Source organism: Apis cerana, linkage group LG16, assembly GCF_029169275.1.
Source record: "Apis cerana isolate GH-2021 linkage group LG16, AcerK_1.0, whole genome shotgun sequence".
NCBI lineage: Eukaryota > Metazoa > Arthropoda > Insecta > Hymenoptera > Apidae > Apis > Apis cerana.
The window spans coordinates 6,595,210-6,613,562 of NC_083867.1; the positions used below are offsets into that span (position 1 = coordinate 6,595,210).

The 18,353-nt window shown below is 44.5% G+C and overlaps 1 protein-coding gene and 2 non-coding genes across 4 annotated transcripts in view; 1 reads left to right on the plus strand and 2 right to left on the minus strand.

Moving 5' to 3' along the window:
• The window catches only part of LOC107993239 (LIM/homeobox protein Lhx3), a 33,954-nt gene extending 28,910 nt beyond the window's left edge, over positions 1-5,044 (minus strand). For both annotated transcript variants that reach the window (XM_062086782.1, XM_062086781.1), the window contains exon 1: positions 4,616-5,044. In XM_062086782.1, coding sequence (XP_061942766.1) covers positions 4,616-4,889 — 274 coding nt within the window. In that variant the 5' untranslated portion in view covers positions 4,890-5,044. The remainder of the gene's footprint in view (positions 1-4,615) is intronic.
• A 5,943-nt stretch (positions 5,045-10,987) lies between these two features.
• On the plus strand, positions 10,988-11,061 carry Trnat-agu (transfer RNA threonine (anticodon AGU)). The gene has a single exon. It is a non-coding gene; the product is annotated as a tRNA-Thr (tRNA).
• Positions 11,062-14,804: 3,743 nt separating this feature from the next.
• Trnac-gca (transfer RNA cysteine (anticodon GCA)) lies at positions 14,805-14,876 on the minus strand. Its single transcript has one exon. It is a non-coding gene; the product is annotated as a tRNA-Cys (tRNA).
• Positions 14,877-18,353: the final 3,477 nt, after the last annotated feature.

The following is an 18,353-nucleotide window of genomic DNA, read 5'->3' on the forward strand; positions in this document are numbered from 1 at the left end:
TCTCAACGTTGGTAATAAATGTGCCAACTCGCGTGGATGCTTCTGAAAAGGAGGTCGACTCTTGTCGCGGCGCCTTATCGATAGAAGGAGAACGTTTTATAGAACGAAACATGCATGCAACTATCGTGATTCTTCGTTTAGATTCTTCGCTCGAACTTGCTTGCTTGCGAGCGTCGATCTGCTAAATCTTTTCTAAGAAATATATATAATCTTTCAAATAACACAGTGTCGCAGTATCGTATATTTTTTTTTTTTTTAATTTTTCCACACAAATTACAGAGCGGACCACGAAACGCGACAAAGATCTCTCGAGGAGACAACTGCAACGAGAGAATATAATAATCGAATTGCGTGGTCCATTACACACTTGTACATACATGCAAAAAGAAACGACGATTAACATTATTGGATCTGGACAACACGAAAAATACAAGAATAAAAGCTCACACTCACCGTTCACGATCCCACGAGTATAGCGGAGGATCGAAGGAAGAAAAAAACGAAGAAGAAAAAAGAAAAACAAAAGAAAGGTCGAAAGAAAGATCGATTCAAAAAAAAAAAAGAAACTATCGATCAAACCTCGAGCTATTTGAAACGTCAACCCGGAAATGGATTGTGGAGTTGGATCGGTGACGAGAGGAAAAAAGTCGGTGGCGACGTAACACAGGGTGAGAGACGGGGTAACTCGATGCCGACTCGACGTTTGACGCGTGGCCGAAGGAACGGTTCCTCCTCCTTTCCCAGACGCTACTTTACACGCCATTCGTTTTTCTCCGTGTCCTCGCGGCGTTTTATCGTCCCATTAATTCTCGCGACAGGAAACCAGCCTCGTCGATCTTTACGCTACCAACTTTTTACTCCAATCCTCGACCAGCGTATTCGTCAACGAGTCGTACGAGGCTCGGTTGCGCGTTTATCCATGCTCCGCGCCAAATTTATGCTCGATTAAATTCCATCCGTCCAATCCTCCTATCCCGCCAAGTTGGTAAACCTGGCTAAAACGTTCTCTAGATTTCTGAACCTTGATCTTTCAAGGTGCGCCAATTTATCATTGCTCGGCTAAATTGACGAAAGTACGAATAAGTAGTAAGAGTTTTTGCGTTGTAATAATTCTCGAATAGATAATCTATTAGATTTTTTTTTTGTTTTCAAACTTATCTTAAATCTAAACGGATAATAAACACAAATATCTTATCAGACGATTGAACGAGTGTTTGCCAAATTATATATATATATATATATATGCGCGTATATAATATTTATTATATATATTCGATACATAAAAGTGTCAAATATTTTTCGAACCACGTACTCGATTATCTAATAAATATTTTCAAAGGCGTAATTCAAACGTTATCCCGAAATAACGAATCAAGCCAATTCGAGATCGTAAGAAATATATATGTATATATATATATATCGATAACCGATCCAATAATTTTTCCTCATAAAGACGGAAAGACTGGTCGTAGCGAGTTAATAACCGGTGTTTAACGACGTTACCAGGCCGATGTATCACGCTGAGTGGTCACTCGGGGAGGGAGGCGAAGTCGTGAGGAGAAAACGAAGAGGAGGAGGAGGAGGAGGAGGAATAAAAGGGTGGGATAGCCACCGGCGCTGGGGGCTTCGTTTCTCCATGGGTTTCCACGGGCGTGCGGGAGGAGATGTGTGCGGCGATGCCATAAAAAAATAGGAAAAACCACCACCGCCACCGCAGAAAACTTTCGACTTGGAAAGCAATTCCCTTCTCGCCGGCCCGCCACCATTTCGCCGGCAGAGAGATGTAGAGGTGGGAAAACGCTCTTCCTCCTTTTATACGAAAAGAAAAAGGAGCGGCCAACTTTTTATTACGTCGGAAAATTTACCGTTCGCCTCGCCGCTTCTAATCGATGCGCGGTGAACAAACCATTAACGTTCCTTCCCTCCGTTCTATCATCGGTTCCTCTCCTCCTATCCTTTTCACTCTTCATGCGATATCGTACAATAATTATCACCACCGTTCTTTCAATATTCTTCAAACGATAAATCTGTGCGAGCGTATCCTTTACGATTCTCGTGAATCCTTCCAGAGGCATCGATGGAAAAAAGGAAGGCAAAGCGAAAGGAAAACCTTCCGCGCAAGAATTTTCGACAAGCCTCCTCGTAACACGAGCGAATGTTTCAATCATCGGCAGTGACTGCTTCGACTTCGAAATTCTTAAAGTACGAAGAAGATTCTTCGAGCGAAGCAAAATGGACACGTCGTTCCTTCCCTCGACTTAGAAAAAGAAGATACCAAGAATTCTTCATCCTCGTTTTCCCGCCGACTCTCACCCCCGCGCTCGAATGCTACGCGCCCTCTAACCAGCCGCCATTTTCTTTTCACCCCTGTATCCATCCGACTGCCATTCGCCGCGAACCTCCGTTTCCTATGGTTACTATTTACTCGGGGGATGCTTGACAACCTCATTGGAGCTTTCCATTCTTTGTCGGTGCGCCACCACTTTTGCCTCATCTTCCCGGCCAAAAAAATCTTCTCGCCCAACCATTTCACCTCGCCTCTTCCGCACATTTTCGGGGATTTTCAATTTTATCAGAATCATTCGCGATCGTTTTTATCTTAATCTTGGCGCATACGAATCGACGCGTAGGAAAATGACGGACGGAGAAGGGCTGGAAAAGGGCGACGTGCATAGTTTAGGTTCTGCTGTTTGGGCCTAAGTTTAGATTTAGGTTTAGATTTAAGCACATTCGCTATCGTGCCCGAGGCAATACCGTATTGATTGTGGGGTGGCCGAGCCTCCGAACACATTACATGATTAAACCGCCCCAATGGCATAGCAACCGGCCTTGCAGCACTTACCTTATTAAAATATCCACCACCCTCACCGCGCCCTTTTAACAAAACCTTTACGCGGGGCCCGCCAAACTATTCCGACACCTACCCCTTTATCGTCCAGAAACGACTCAGCCACGACTTGACCGACAACGTTTCCAACTGTCCGTGGTGTTTGTAAATTTGTTGTATCAAAAAAAAAGAAAAGAAAAAAGAAAAAAAATGATCGAAGAATTGATTTCAAACGTTCCGATGCGAGTTATAAATACCCCGATTGGAACCTTAACCTTAACCCATTTAGATTTCTCCAGATTTAAATGTACCTGGGTATTTTTATGGAATTGTAAATCTGAGAGAGAGAGGGAGAGAGAGAAATTTTTCGCTCAAGAAATTAATCGAGATAGACACGTATAAATACAATTTCAAGAAACGAGAGAGCATTTCGACCGGTTCTCTTTAAGATCGAATAAAAATACGCGGTAAAAATTGTAGAGATATTCCATATTTTTGGAATGGAAACTTAATACCGGGACGAGTAAGGTGATTATTCGAAGATACGATATTATTATTATATTAATCGTACGTGAAATATTTAACGTATAATTTTCAAATTGATCGGATATAAATTATTTAGGGATGGAAAACGTGGATACTTGTGGACGTGTAGTGATGAAACGAAGGAATCTCCGAATAGGTGGATTCATAATTGAGGAAATCTTCGGCCTTCTTCGACTCACCGAGATCGAGTGCATAAATAATACACGCGATAACTTGGTTCGCGGAGCAAGTGCGAAAGATGCACGAGAAAACTTTAAAGAATTACGGCGAAGAATAACTATGAGCGTAAAAAATACATGTATCCGGCACGAAATCTTATTTGATATTTACTTATCCGATATTACCGGATTTAAATATTGAACACGCAAAAGCGCAAACTGCATTTACGCGAAAAATAATAGAGAAAGGAATGTACAACCAAGTCCTTCCTTCCTTCTCGGGACTCTTGATTCGGGGCGAATGTATTTTCGAGATATCTGGAGGAATACTACTACGTGGATTAAAAATTTCTCGATAAAGAAAAAAAACCGGATATTTCGAGATCGATACAAAGGTGGCCCAAATGTAACGATCATTCGTTCTCAAGCTGGACGTTAATCTTATCGAATATTCGGATCGAGCATTCTTATCGCGCTACTGTTCGCGTAATATAGCACAAAAATTTTAACTTGACCCGATATTACAAGAACTCGCGATAGCGACTGAACTATTAGGTTACTAAAACCTCTTATCTCACAAATGTTTCTATAAAATTATGAAAATTGCGACATTTCCTCGACGATAACAATTTGTAATAATTTTCTAATAAGACTCTAAACGGTCTTAATGAATCTCTCGACGAGCGTGGTTTCAAAAATCGACGTTGCACAATTAGGAAAAACGTTTACGTTATTTCACGAGCTAAGTTCGTTCCAACAGATAGTGGGATCCATAGATTACACCGATTATAGCTCATTTCCCAACCTCACCGTCTCTTTCGAATCGTTGTTCGAATCTCGAGCGGGCGTTGGAGAATCGACGATCGTCGGCAAATTCCTTCCAACGATCTCGAACGAAAGGGTGACGTTGGCATAACGGCGGCACGCGTCGGATATCGAAAGCAAGGAATTCCTGCTCCATCTACCGCTACGATAGCTCGATCGAATCTTCGTGGATCGATCGGCATTCCTCGAGAGGATAACAAAAGACGGAGCGCTCGGTCGGGCGACGAGGGTGGCGGTGGCGAAAGAAAAGAATCCTTACCTTCCAAGTTCTTGTTCCTGGCGAGGAGTGCCAGGAGGACGTCCTGGTTGGGGGCAGCCTCGGCCAAGTCGGCGGCGTCCTGGTGCGAGGGCGGCAACGAGGGGCCCAAGGGCGGCATAGCGGTGGTCGGCGGCCGCGGCATCATGACCGGCGCCGAGCCCAACGCCGGCAACGCCAGTCCCCCGGCCGTGTGGTGGAGAGGATTGTGCGGCGGCGGCGGACCGGAACTCGGCAGCGTGGGCAGCGTGGCGACCGGTTGCACCGCCGCCGACATGGACAGGTCGACGCCACCCAATAGCACGGGACGACACCCTCCCGAACCAGGCCCGCTGCTCACCGCCGGGAGGATCCCGCCACCCCCCGGCAGTGGTGCGTACGGCAAGTACAGCTCCAGTATAAATCGGAGAGGAGTAAGTCGCGGGAACGATCCTGTTTCAGCTGCGGACGCACCACGTCACCACGACGGATGCCTCCCTCTCAGCATCGGTCGACGATCGTATTCCCACGATATTCACTTTCCACTTTTCACCAACGCGTCGTCGATCTCGCACTTCCGCGGCTCCGCCCGAGCACGCGATCGGCTTCTCCACCGCTCTCTTTATCGCTCGATCGTCCAAAGTTCCTTCGTAATCTCGTCACCGTCGTCGCCGATTGGCGATCGATCGTCGAGAGCCTCTCGCTTCCCTCACCTTCGCCCGTCTGCCTGGCGAAGAGAACGAGAGCACGATCTGCCCGCTTTCGTTTCGTTCCTCCGTCTGTCGCCACTTTGTATCGCGGCTTACCAATGTTTACGAGGCGCGAGCCTCGTCAAGAGGCCGAGGTTGAGCGGCTTGTTGGTAAATAACGAGTTTCCTCTCCGGCAGAGGGGGGGAAACTGGCGCGCGGAATCTCGTTCGTCGCTCTCCTTCCACGAAGAAGAAACTTCCTCCGTTTCCGAAATGCGTCTCAAGGAGATGGACCAGCTCCGAAGTGGTGGCTCCAACTCGAACGGCGGGAGAACGGAACGATAGGCTTTTGTTCTTCGAAGAGAAAAACAAGTGTCGGCCGAAAGAGGAGGAGGACGCGCTCGAGGCGGGGAATCGGACTGGACTAGAGAGCAGCTCGAGTTCCGAGCTCGGCCCAAGCGGACTCGAAGCCAGCAGCGCACTCGTTGCGTCCCTCTCGCGATGCGACGGGAGTCCACGCCGCTTATCGTATTGTCCACGAGCCCCGGTTTATCTCGACCATAACCTTAGCTATAGCCCGTGTTTCCAATGGCGCCACTTTTTCCTCGCGTAAAATTATCGCGCGCGAATCTCCGCTCGCCGGCCACCGCGCGACAGGATTATCTTCTTCCCTCTTTCGTTACTCTTGCACGATTTCACAATCGGTTGCAAAGCGCATGCGACGAGATGGAAGAACTCGATCGCATCGCAATCGACACCGGATACCGGAGCGAACGGAGACCGATGCGAGCTCGATTTCTCTCGAACCGCGATTCCTCCTTTCTCCGAATCGATCCCATATATATTACGATCGAGCGGATTTATGCGACGAAATGATAATCCACGTCCACCTCTAAAGGCTGCTGCCTTTCTTATTGCTCGCGTTCCAATCCTAATACGAAATTCAACGGTTCCTCTCCACGTGCTTCGCCACCGCGACGACGAGGACGACGAGGACGGTGACGCGGAACGACAAAGATCAGGAGGAGGTTTCGGTGGCGCGTCTATAGTTCTATCCTCTAATCCGTTGGCGAGGCGAGGCGCGTCTATCTCGGCCGTTCGCCTTTGATCAGCGGCGGGCTGCCGGGGTCGGTTTTTACACGCGCGTCGATGGAAATCGTGACCGGACCCGAATGTAAATCCCGAATGCCGATAGAGAGAAAAACGGAACGGACCGCGTAGCAGCGATAGGTTTGGGACGGTCCTCCTCGCTGGTCTTGTTTTCGTGCGCCGATCCCGAGGCGGATTCGCGTCGCGCCGCACAGCCCGGTAAGAAACGGCGAATTCCGCGCCCGCTGAATCGGGCCTTTCGTCCTGCCACGCTCTCCTTTCCTTTTTTCCCCTGCTGATCGGCCGCGCCGGACCCGTCTCCGCCTCGTCATCGGCCTGCGACGCTCCGCTCCATTCACCCGCCACGCCGATGATTATCCCCCGCTCTGTCCACTGACAATGACTTTCTTCCCTCGATCTCTCCTCTTTCCGCCGATTTTTCTTACCGATCCTCCGAATTCCGTCCGCCGACGTTTCGATCCTTCCCCCGAATTAATCTCTCGCCAACTCCCGTCCTTTCACGATCTCCCGCGGAGACGCGCCGCCCGTAAAAGGCGCTCGCCCCAACGTAGCTCCACTTTTACACTCCGACCAGCCGATCTTCCACGCTCCTTTTAATTCCGCTCCTCCGCTTTTCCCGCTTCCTCGCTCTCCTCCGCCGAACCACCACGGATCCGATCCACCGTCCCTCCGAACATATCTCTCTCTCTCTCTCTCTCTCTCTTCCTCTTCTCACCGGTGGTAACGAGAGCGCGTAGTTGGATGCCGAGCGAGCCGAGAGAATAGGAGAAAGACGGGCGCGAGGATCTCGAGAATGTGCGATTTGATTAGCGGGTAGCGCGGCACTATGGAGCCGGTTTCGCGGGGTTCCTGGCTTCGACGCGGAGGAACGGAAGGCTGGAGGGACCTGGAGGGACTTGGAGGGACGCGTAGGAAGGTGGAGGTGGCTGCGAACGTTGGGTGAAACTGTGTGTGCATCGCCCTGCCGGAGGAGAGGTTTCCACCCTACCATCGACGCCCGCCGCCGAGCGAGCCGTCTCGCGCCAGCTCGCACCTAAAAGGGGGGAAACTCTCTGGTGGGGTCCGTGTTGCCACGCTTGCGCCGCGACTCGTCTCCCTCGTGCGAAGAAACGGCGCGGGGGATACCCGAATTCCGTATCCTGCTGCGAGATTTCGCGACCGGATCGAACGGAAAAGTCGAAACCCCGCGCCGCTTTTCGATCCGGCGTTTACGCGCGCGTTTACGAGAGAGAGAGATTTCTTAAATTTATGGAAAATGGGTGATGGAGAATCGGAAATTCTCGTTTCGCGAAAGGAGACGTGCCTTTCGAATCACTGCGGTGTGCCACGGATGGTGCTTCTTCGAAAAATATGAAAATATATCGCCTCACCGATAAATTCTGGACACTCGCCTCTGAAAGGCCTGAAAATCCAACAAATCTTAACAGCTCCTCCACCGAGCTTATCGCGGTTCTTGGGAAAGGAAGCTCGCGTCGCGTGGTGCGTTTCCTTTTTTCCAACACGACGAAAACGTTTTCGAAAACGCGAACCTTGTGCGGATTCGGTTCGGAAGGAGGGAGGGGGGCGCATCGCGAGTGGCCATCGCTGGAATGCACGCGCGCGCATAACGACTTACATGCACACGTTCCCCGGATAGCCCCGTATCGGGAGGGGAACGGATCACCCGTTGGATGCACTCAACGAAATTAAACCTACGTTCCTCGACCTCCGACTGACATCCAGCAGTCACGTCCGGCCGAGATATCGCCAACGTTAGCTTTTACCACGTTTTGCGCGCGCCACTTCCACACGACTTACCCCCCTCCCCCCTCGAACGAAATTTCGCGACCACCGATCTATTTATTTTCGCCACGCTTAATCACCGCGCTCCTCGAATTTAATTAAATCAAGTCTCACCCCGATTCCTACGATCTCCTCGAAAAGATGGAAAGATTCTGATTCGAAAAGGGACGCGTGGACAAGTTTTACGACATTCGAGTTCGTTTTAAAGACACGCGGGGCGATGAATCGGATCCATTCTTCCTTGCTGTTTCATTCATTCGGTTAAATAGCGACGTAGCAAGGTCGTAAGGTGGGAAGGAATGGGAATTGGGTTATGAGCGCGAAAGTGGTAGGTGGCGAGGTCCTGGTGGAACTCGAAAGTATCGAAGCGTCTCGGTGGAAAAAAGAGGTTTTTTTCAGATCGCCGCTCCGCCATCGGTGACTTCTCTCTCTCCCTCTCTCTCTCTCTCTTCGTTGAACCAGCGGGGAAAATGCTTGGCGAGGCCGGGTTGGAAAAATGTGGAACACGTTGACGTTGGAGCGAGGGAGCAGACGAGAGGATATCGAACCGACAAGTCCAGAGGCGGAGTTGCCCCACCAGGTTTCCATGGAAACGTGACACTCTCTTTCGGGCTTTTCGAGCTTTTCGAGCTGTTCGAGCTTTTCGAGCTTACTATGCTTGTTTTCTCTCTCTCTCTCTCTATTCTCTCTTTTCCAGTTTCTCACTCTCCTCGCATCGCCACCGCCGGAGGATCGGTCTCGCCTCCAAAGAACCATATTTCCCGTTATTTTCCTCAAACCGAAGGGAAAAATTATTCGGTTTCGCGGAAACTGATATCGCAGCCTGGCCAGTCGCTATTTCCAAGTTTTATCTCGTTGCGATGCTCTTTTTTCCCCCTTTTTTCTGCGCTACTTTCTACCATCATGGATCACCTCCACGTTTCGAGCGCCATCCCCACTCCACCGATCATTCGATGAAAAACGATACAAGGGAATAATTTCTACTCGGATAGAATAGGAACCATCGCTCGAATTTCTTTTTACGTCGAATTGCAAATTATTGTAGATTTCATGAGTAAGGTGAGTTTGTATCTGACCGATTAATTTCTACGATTCTTATAAACCTTGAAACCCTCCAAAGAATGCCAAGAGAAAGGAGAAAAGAAAAACGCACAAGAAACGCGCGTATGTAGAGGAATGAAAATGTCAAAAACTCCGGATCGTCTCGAAAAATAAAATGGAAAAGAAGAATCCTACGTATCACCGGCGCCGGTACACAACCGGAAAATGTACTTTCATCGGGCACACATCTTGTTCTGTCCTTTCCAATGTACCTCGCAGTTACTGGCTCGAGCATGTGCTCTCTCGCGTGTGAAATGTCCCCACGATTTGCTCTTCGCTCTTTCGCCCTTTCTCTTTCTTTCCTTCTCCGCCCACCTATGCACCGGCACCACCGTTTATGTAAGTCGGAGCAGCGTTTCTCAAACCGGTAAACAGAGACGCGAACGAAGTATCGTGAAGAGAATTCGAAAGAGGAACGAGGAATTTTTCTCCGCTTAGTTAAAAAAAAAAAAAAAAGGGAAGAATGTTTTCTTCTCGTTTCAAATCACTCACCTCGAGAGTATCGATTGATAAAATTGGCGTTAACTGCTTCGATCGATCCTCGATGTATCATACCTAGCGATGAAATTCTATTCCTGAGACGCAGGAATTATTTAATATCGATATTTCTACGTCGAGCAATCGAACGCATTTCGCGAATTAGATTCATTAACGTGAATCCTTTCTAAAATTCAAGGTCCGAGCACGATCGATCGCGTGTATACCGATTTTAAAACGTAAGTTTGAGAAGCACTGGGTCGAAACACATCCGTCTGTACGTGATCGTCCGCGAGTATTCGTAAAGTGAGCGAGAAAGAGCAGGAATGACATATGCGGAACGTAGCCACCTCTATATTTTACTTGAAGCCATTCGCGAGAATTTACGAGGAACACCCGATCCTCTCTTTCTCTCCGTCTTCTCGTCTCCCCCGTCCACTCTTTATCCATACATCTATCTCCTCGCTATATTTCTCGATTCTCTTGGTCCCACTTCTTCGCGCTTCCCGCGACAACATCGTATACGATCCAAATTCTCATAGATTCTGTTTACGCCCTTTTCCCTCGCCAAGAATAAGAGGGAATTTATTTAATCGAGCGTTGCGCGCGACTCGATGCGAGTAATTCAAGACGCTATAGGAGGGATTTAACGCATCGAAAAACTTGAGACAGAGTCTCGTCCCGTTTTCGTCGACGTTGGATCGATGAGAAATTAACGGAGTCGGAGCAATCCGCGCTGCCAACGGATTATTTTAGCCGCCGTTAACGAAGTAAACGAGAGAGATAACTCGTCGAAAGGGAAATAACTGGTTTCGCCCGGGGCTACGTCTTTAATCCGTTTCTTCGAGCCAATCGCGAGGAAATCTTTTGATCGAGAAAGCTTGATTACAACTTCTCGTTAACCATTCACAAAAGAGCCGGTTCTCAAATTGAAGAAACGTAATACGCGAGCGGAGATTACGTTGTACGCGCGTATTAAATGATTCAGCTAGGTCTGATACGTCTTTTCGACACGAGGAGGGGTGGAAGCGAATTGATAAATCGAGGACCCGTACTCTTTTTACTTAGTCTCGTTAGAACGTTACTTTCCACGTTTCCACGAGTTTACCATAGTAAAATGTTTACGATCGTTCGGGAATAATGTTTCTAGATTATCGTATATATACGTGTATCTAATGTTATTTATAAATTATCGATCACGGATTTAAAATATATAGATATTTCAGCACGTTTCAACGGCGCCGTGGCTTAGTTGGTTAAAGCGCCTGTCTAGTAAACAGGAGATCGAGGGTTCGAATCCCTCCGGGGCCTTGGTTGCTAATTAAATATTTTATTTTTTTTTTCCTATTTCCTTACTCGATATCGAGATATTCGATAGAAAGAAGCCACCACTGCACTAATTTTTTGGTTGTACGTTAACACGAAAGAACGCCTTCCAAAAATATATCTCCCTTTCTTGTTTTCCGTGAATAAATACTATAAATAATGTTGTTATAATTTTGTTTTCCTCAATCTTTACTGGCTCCGATATCGAATACTCGATTGAAAAATTTACTCCGAGACAGCGATTAGAATTACACGTATACATTCGACGGTATGAAAATATCTGTAGGACAATGCCGGGGAAAAATTGGTGGTGGAAGGTCTCGATGATTGGTTATAAAGGGAGCGAGAAAAACTTTTTAATTGGAAGAATACGGTGTAATTTCGACGCGCCTAACGCGAATGCCGCAAAGTCTGTCGCGGAACTTTGAGCAAGTTTTATCAACCGTTATCTTTTATCTCGGTACTTCGCCAACTTTTTAAACCTCTGCCGGCGGGTCAGCATTTTTAACCCGCAAGACGTAAAGTTAAATATTCACTTCATGAAAGTGCCATAAAGGGGCACAGTTTCCTCTTCTTAGCGACTTGCCTGCGTGGAACAGCGCGGTCAGGAATTCATTTACTTCCCTCTCTGCGAAAACATAGCGAGCCTCGATTCGGGCTAATTTACAATTTCTATTTATATTTTCAGCCTCCATATTTATAACCCCGTTCGTCTAACGTTTACGCGAATAGAACATATATCTCATTTATTATACGTTGGATGAAAGAATTATTCCAAATATTATATCCTCCTTTTTATCCGTTTCCGTTCTGTTCGACGCAAGATCGAAACTTGGCGTCCTCTCGAACAGGAGAGGGAAAAAAAGATGGATAAAAAAAAAAAGTAGAGCGAGCACGGCCGACAGAGTTGGTAACATGTTACTCGCAGTAACATGAACAAACCAATTAGCTGGTTAAGCGGCCAAACCCCCATGAAATTCAATTGTCTTCGCCCCATGCGTCTCCCGGCTAACCACCCTTATATTTTCATCCTTCTCCTCGAACGCTTGAGCCACCGTACCCGGAACTCCAACGGTCGTGCAGGCTCGCTATTAGGGTGTCAATTAAATTAGATCACCGCGCGACGTGGGGTGGTTTAACTGATAGAATGTCACAGATATAGCAAGATACATTCCTCCTCGCGAGAAAGGGGGTTACTGGAAAAGAGCGGCGTATCGATTGACGATGAAACGAAAATAAGTACGCTCATTTATTAGTAATCAAATTATTTCTCACGAGAGAGAGAGAGAGAGAGAGAGAGTCGGTTTTTTAATTTAATTTAATTTTCTTGTAAACGAAGTGAAAATATTCGCGATAGTGAAATTTTAATTTTACGATGAAACCGAATGGCGATCGGTATTTGCTCGAAGAGAGTTTGAGATTCAGCAATTCGGAAACAATGGAATCCGCAAACTTTTATATCGCGCATTCCTTTTTTGCTTTCGGGAAAACTTTTCTCTTTCGCGTTACCTTTGGTCAGCAGAATTCTGAATTGGTTCCCATCTTGGATTCCCCCCGAACAAAGAGCCTTTTCCCCGAGCCGTAAGGAAACGAAGGGAAATTAAATTAGCGTCGTCACTACAATTCTTTCGGCTCAAACGTAATTTTCTCTTGTATCGATGCGTTTTAAACGAACTTAATTTTTTAATAATCCGAATGACGTTAACTCAAAAACTTGGACGTGCGTACAAATCTAAATCTCGACGAAACATTGTTCGAAAACCGATTCATCGAAAACAATAGCAGCGTACAATTCTTTTCGTTTCTTTCTTTCTTTTTTTTCGCATAAATAAGGCGCGACAAAGTGTTAGATCTTATAACTCGTCGAGATGAAATCGAACGTGCAGCGGGGAGGTTATAGCGCATAATAGTAAGTTATATTCTACAAATCACTCGACTGTTTATGAATAATTTAAACGCTCAGCCCTTGAATATTGGCTGGGGTGAGACTGACAATCCTCCGAGGACAAAACGCAGAAACCCCTCAGGGACGAAGACCCTTTGTTACCGCCTTGCTGGTGGTTGGAAGCAAGGATCCTGCTCTTTGAACCTATCGCACGTGGTAAGCCACTGTTTGCATTGGTCTTCCATGTTGTACCGTGCTATCCGATCGCGCGTGTGGGGGTTGCGAATTTACAAATATAATAAATACGTCAAATTAAGATTGATCGGGATAATTGAAGCCAAATAATAATAATAATAATGGAAATTTTCCAATTTTATTTCACACATCTTCGTTCCATTTGATCCTAAATCGAAACGAGAATGACAAGTCGACTGAAAAAAAAAGAAAAAAAACACCTGACCATAAAATTACACGAATCGATGCATTTTTTTTTTCCCAACATATCGCTCGTTAAATTAGAATGGCTAGATCGATCTATAGCGATTGACTGCTCGTGAACGACCGAACCAGCTACGGGGTGGATCCCTAAGCCCCGTGAATCGAAAGTATTGTATTCGATGCAGGGCTGATCATTGCCGACGATAATGGAGGATTAGCGCGGTCCCATCTGTCATTTGACTTACGCAGAAACGCGTACACATTGCAATGATATCCTGATACATTATCGAGGATGGAATAAAGTAGCTTAATCTAGGGCCAAGTTAATACGAAAGTATGAAAAAAAAAAATCTCGCATCTCGGTTCGAAAAAATTTGTTGAATCTTTCCGAGTATTTGTATAGAAAAAAGAAAAATTATGGCGAAAATTTCAAAATTTTTCAAAGTTAACTCAAGATAATTTAAGTTAACATTATGTTGATTTGAAAAATAATTACTTTAAATGTTTTTTTCATTTCGTTCCAATTATTGTTACTCGTGATAATGATTTACGTTATTGTTGTTATCAAAGATTAGAGCCACTCGTCAAAGCCATTCATGTCCGATTATTATCGAATCGTTACAAGTTATGTTGCAAGAAAGAAATAAATTAATTATATATTATAACCACTATCGCGTTACATGTGATACATTATTGTGTGTATATTATGTGAATAACATGCTAGTACGTATGTACGTATTTACATAGTACGTACACGTAGATATAATATACGGTGACGAGTATGTAAAGCAATACAGGAGAGCATACGAACGTAAATACGACAAACGGGTCAAATGGAGAGACTTATGCCGGATATACATTTCATTTGGCAATCGGCCAATTGGCCTGATCATTCGGAGCACTGCGGGCATTTCATGGATTTCGCCGAATATTTCCAGGATCTTACGGATTTAACGTTTAGTGCTGGAGCAGGTGGTTCTTGCTCCAAACATTCATCTAGTGCGGTTAGAAGCCCTCTGAATTGATTAACGATCCTTTTGTCCTTATGACGATGCATTCTGGTAATATCTCTTACTCTTTGAAGTTTTTTCAAAAAAGAAAAAAAAATGATAGAGATCGTACTCTTTCGTTTTTCACTTAATTATTTTATCACTTATTAAATTTTGTCTTATTAACATTTCGAATTACGATATATATTATTTCCTTGATTATTTAGTTTTATAAATAAAAAATATGTTTAAAATGTTTAAAGTGTTTAAAATGATATTGATCAATTACGAAGAATCAAAATTGAAAAAAAAACAAAGTGATACGTTAAACCAGGATAGTTGTAAGTATTTTGAGAAATCAACGGATAATGTCAAAAATGTAAAAATGTACGAAATAAGAAAAAAAAAAGAAGAGAAGGGGGCACCCGGGTTTGAACCGGGGACCTCTCGATCTGCAGTCGAATGCTCTACCACTGAGCTATACCCCCAGTTGACAAGTGTTCTAATGATAGATTTCTTAACGTACCACGCTATATAATCAATTTTAATTCTTATACATAATTCTATACATCTTTATGCAATCATGGAACATTATATTACATAAAAATATAATTAATATATATGTTTCCAATCATGCTTCGATATAATATATACATATATATAATATTTATTTAGAAAATTCAATTATTCGAAAAATTGCATCCTTAAAAATTTCTAAATGTTTAAATAATGTAAATTATTACGAATCTTCTTACGAATTATTTTATGATTAAAATGGGTTTGAACAGAAATGAGCGCGATCGTAGATATCCGCAACCATAGAGTTTATAGTAATTGCAGGTTATCAATGACTGACATAGGGAAGTTGAAAAACAGCTCTTGTTGTCATACAAATAGCCATGAGCTCAATCCCCCGAAAGGCAAGGATGGCGACAGGTAGAGTAATATACCGAGGACCACCTAGTGGCTTCATGACTTAGCCATATGCCACCGTGACTAAGGCACACATGGTCGGGAATCGATGTCTATGGGGCCCCATAAGGGTACGAGATTCTTCAAAAGGGACTTGTGACTCGTCAACTCGTTTCAAAGGCACAAACTTGACACGGATAACTTATTCTCTTTTCTTTCTCGGGTTTCACGTTTGATTTAATGTTTGTCAGGTGTATAAGTTGTGAATAATGAAATTTGAAGCGATCTAGAAATAATCGTAAATTAATCTTCACATTTAACGTATATTTATTATATTTTGAAACTATAAAGTATATTTTATCGAAACAAACGATTATCGATCGAAGTAACAATTTAATTACGCGAAAAGAAACGTTTTAAATCTTTTATCCTTTCTGGTATAGTATCGATATTAATAAACAATTTCAAGTTTAATTGAAAATGATTGAAAATGAAAAAAAAAATTTTATACCATTTATACCATTGACCAGTTCAAATATCGTTATTTCGAGTTGCTTTCTTTTAATTAAAAATTTAAAAAATGAAAAAAATATCTATACGTATAAATATCTATAATAAAATCATTAATTGAAACTGAAGTTTTTGCACACTTCTCGAATTTCTATCGAACGATAAGTAATGTCCTATCATCCGATACTCTGATAATTCTATGTACAATTATTAGGTAACAATAATTGAATTCAAGAAATCGATATATCGGTGAGTCGTTTTTTAATAGCTTTTTGCCTAAAAAAAAAAAAAATGAAACGAATTCAACAGTGCCGAAGTCGGTCTTTGCAGCCTTCCATTCGGTTCGCGAATTAATCCATCAAAACAGTCACGATATAACTCACACCCACCTTTTGCCACCCCTTCTGTTCATCTTTTAAAGTTTCGAAATTGATTGCGCACCATATTTAAATACGCTAGCAAGCGAAAATTCAATTTGTTCCTACTTGTTATATTAAACAAAATTTATTCCAAATTTCACTTCTTAGACTTTATTTTCTTCTCTATAATGTAAATCTACGATATAATGTAAATATTTTAATTAAAAATTGAAAAATGATCGCTGAAATTGTTGGTCATCGTAACGTTTGATCTTCGATGTTAATATTAGGAAAATACGACGCAGTAAAGTGAATATAACGAATTATAATGTGTAATCGTATTAATTGTATGAACATAAGTGCTACGAATTCTATGAATCACTTAATATAGAATTTACAAGATGTTAATTTGCTATTGATAGATCAATATGGATTTTATTTATCAATAAAAATGCTCTATCATAAAATGGAAAAAATTTTAAAACTCATTAAACATATGTGCATTGTATATTTTTATTACGAATCTTTTCCTTTTCCGCAATTTACACATGTTTTATTACTTTTCACAGCTAAGAAGATGTCCGTTGTATAAAATGGGAAAGAACGAAGATTCGAACACTTATGTCTTACCACATATCCATCTCGAAGACTATTCTGGCTTCAAACCAGCTGGCACCATTAACCCAAATATATATGCCGTTCATAATGAAGAGACTTCCTAGTAGATAAATTAATCACGAGCTTTCCCTCTATGTATTCTTCGAGACTATAGACCTCGAAATCCTTCGATTCGATAATTCAACAGTGAATGAAAGATTCAAGTATCGACAGAAAGTCTTATCCGAGGTTTACTTCTTGCATTACTCCCCGTAACAGATGATGAAATTGACGATATTTTCGATAATCGGTGTGACGATTCTTCGTTTTTAACGTTTCTTTGAATATACGTTTACGTAGATGGATACACCGTAATACGTATATTTAAATTATATTTTCGCGCACGACCACTCTATTTAAAAGCGATACTTTCGACCATTCTCGTAAAGGTTAAGATTCCTTTTCGACTTCCATTCTATCGACGAGAAAGCGCGTTAAACCGAAAGCGCGGCGGTTTCCTAACCAAAATCGCGTTCGTTGTTGGTGCGCAACACTCGTGTTTCTTCCATAGAGGAAAAAGGAAGGACGGCATACCATCCTCGTCACACGGTGGAGGCATTTTTGCATGGTCCCCTCCCCCTCCCATTTAGCCTGTTTTTTAGACACCTGGAGTTGCGTTCCACGCGTAGAAACGCGGACTCGAGCCCGGTTGACGGCGTTCCTCCGACAGGTGAGCGTGGAAACGGAAATGGAACGCGCGTCTGGTGGACGATGGACGTGTGCTCGGCCGCGCGTGCACGGATCGGAGCGTGGGCCGTGCGCGCGTGTGGATCGCGAGTCGGTGTGCGAGCACCCACGCCACACACGCCGTGTTCTCCACACCGGGTTGCCCGACTATAGGATCAATATAAGCGATGACATAGCGAGAGCTCATCTTTAAGCCACGCCCGCGAGGCGACGAGCGCCAATGCAGCCACGATCCACCGGCCACGCGGCCAATGGGCGGCAAGCATCGATTTTTCGCGGGCTCTTTTTTTCGCGAAAGTGAATTTCTTCGCGATGCTGACGGGAGTGGCGGGCCAAGTGCAACAAAGATACGCGGAGGGACGGCGAGACCACGAGGGAGTATATATGCGGTGGCGAGAAGCGCGACAGAGACGATACGATCGGCGATTCTGTAGGTAGGGGAGATACCGTGCATAGGGGGTGGAAGTAGAAATAGAATGAGGCGCTACGAGGATGGAGGTGGTGCGAGAGAGGGAGTATACAGCAGGGGGTAAAAGAGGAGACGCCCGTGGAGAAGGCGGAGGATGAGGATCGATGAGGACAGAGTGACTCTTCTAGGGGTAAACGAACCTCCATTTCATCTACCCTTCGCGCTGTTATCGGCTGTCTCTTTTTCAATCGACGGAATCAACCCCCTACTGCTGGGGTATCGACGTAACCCGCGAGTTCATCTGCATGCGTGGCTCGTTGCCTGTTGCAAGACGCGGCCGCATCACACAGCGCATTCCGCACCGTTCGTCACGCTTTTTCACGCGCTCGTTCAACACGCGACACGCGAACCTGTCGCTCTGTCGAAACATT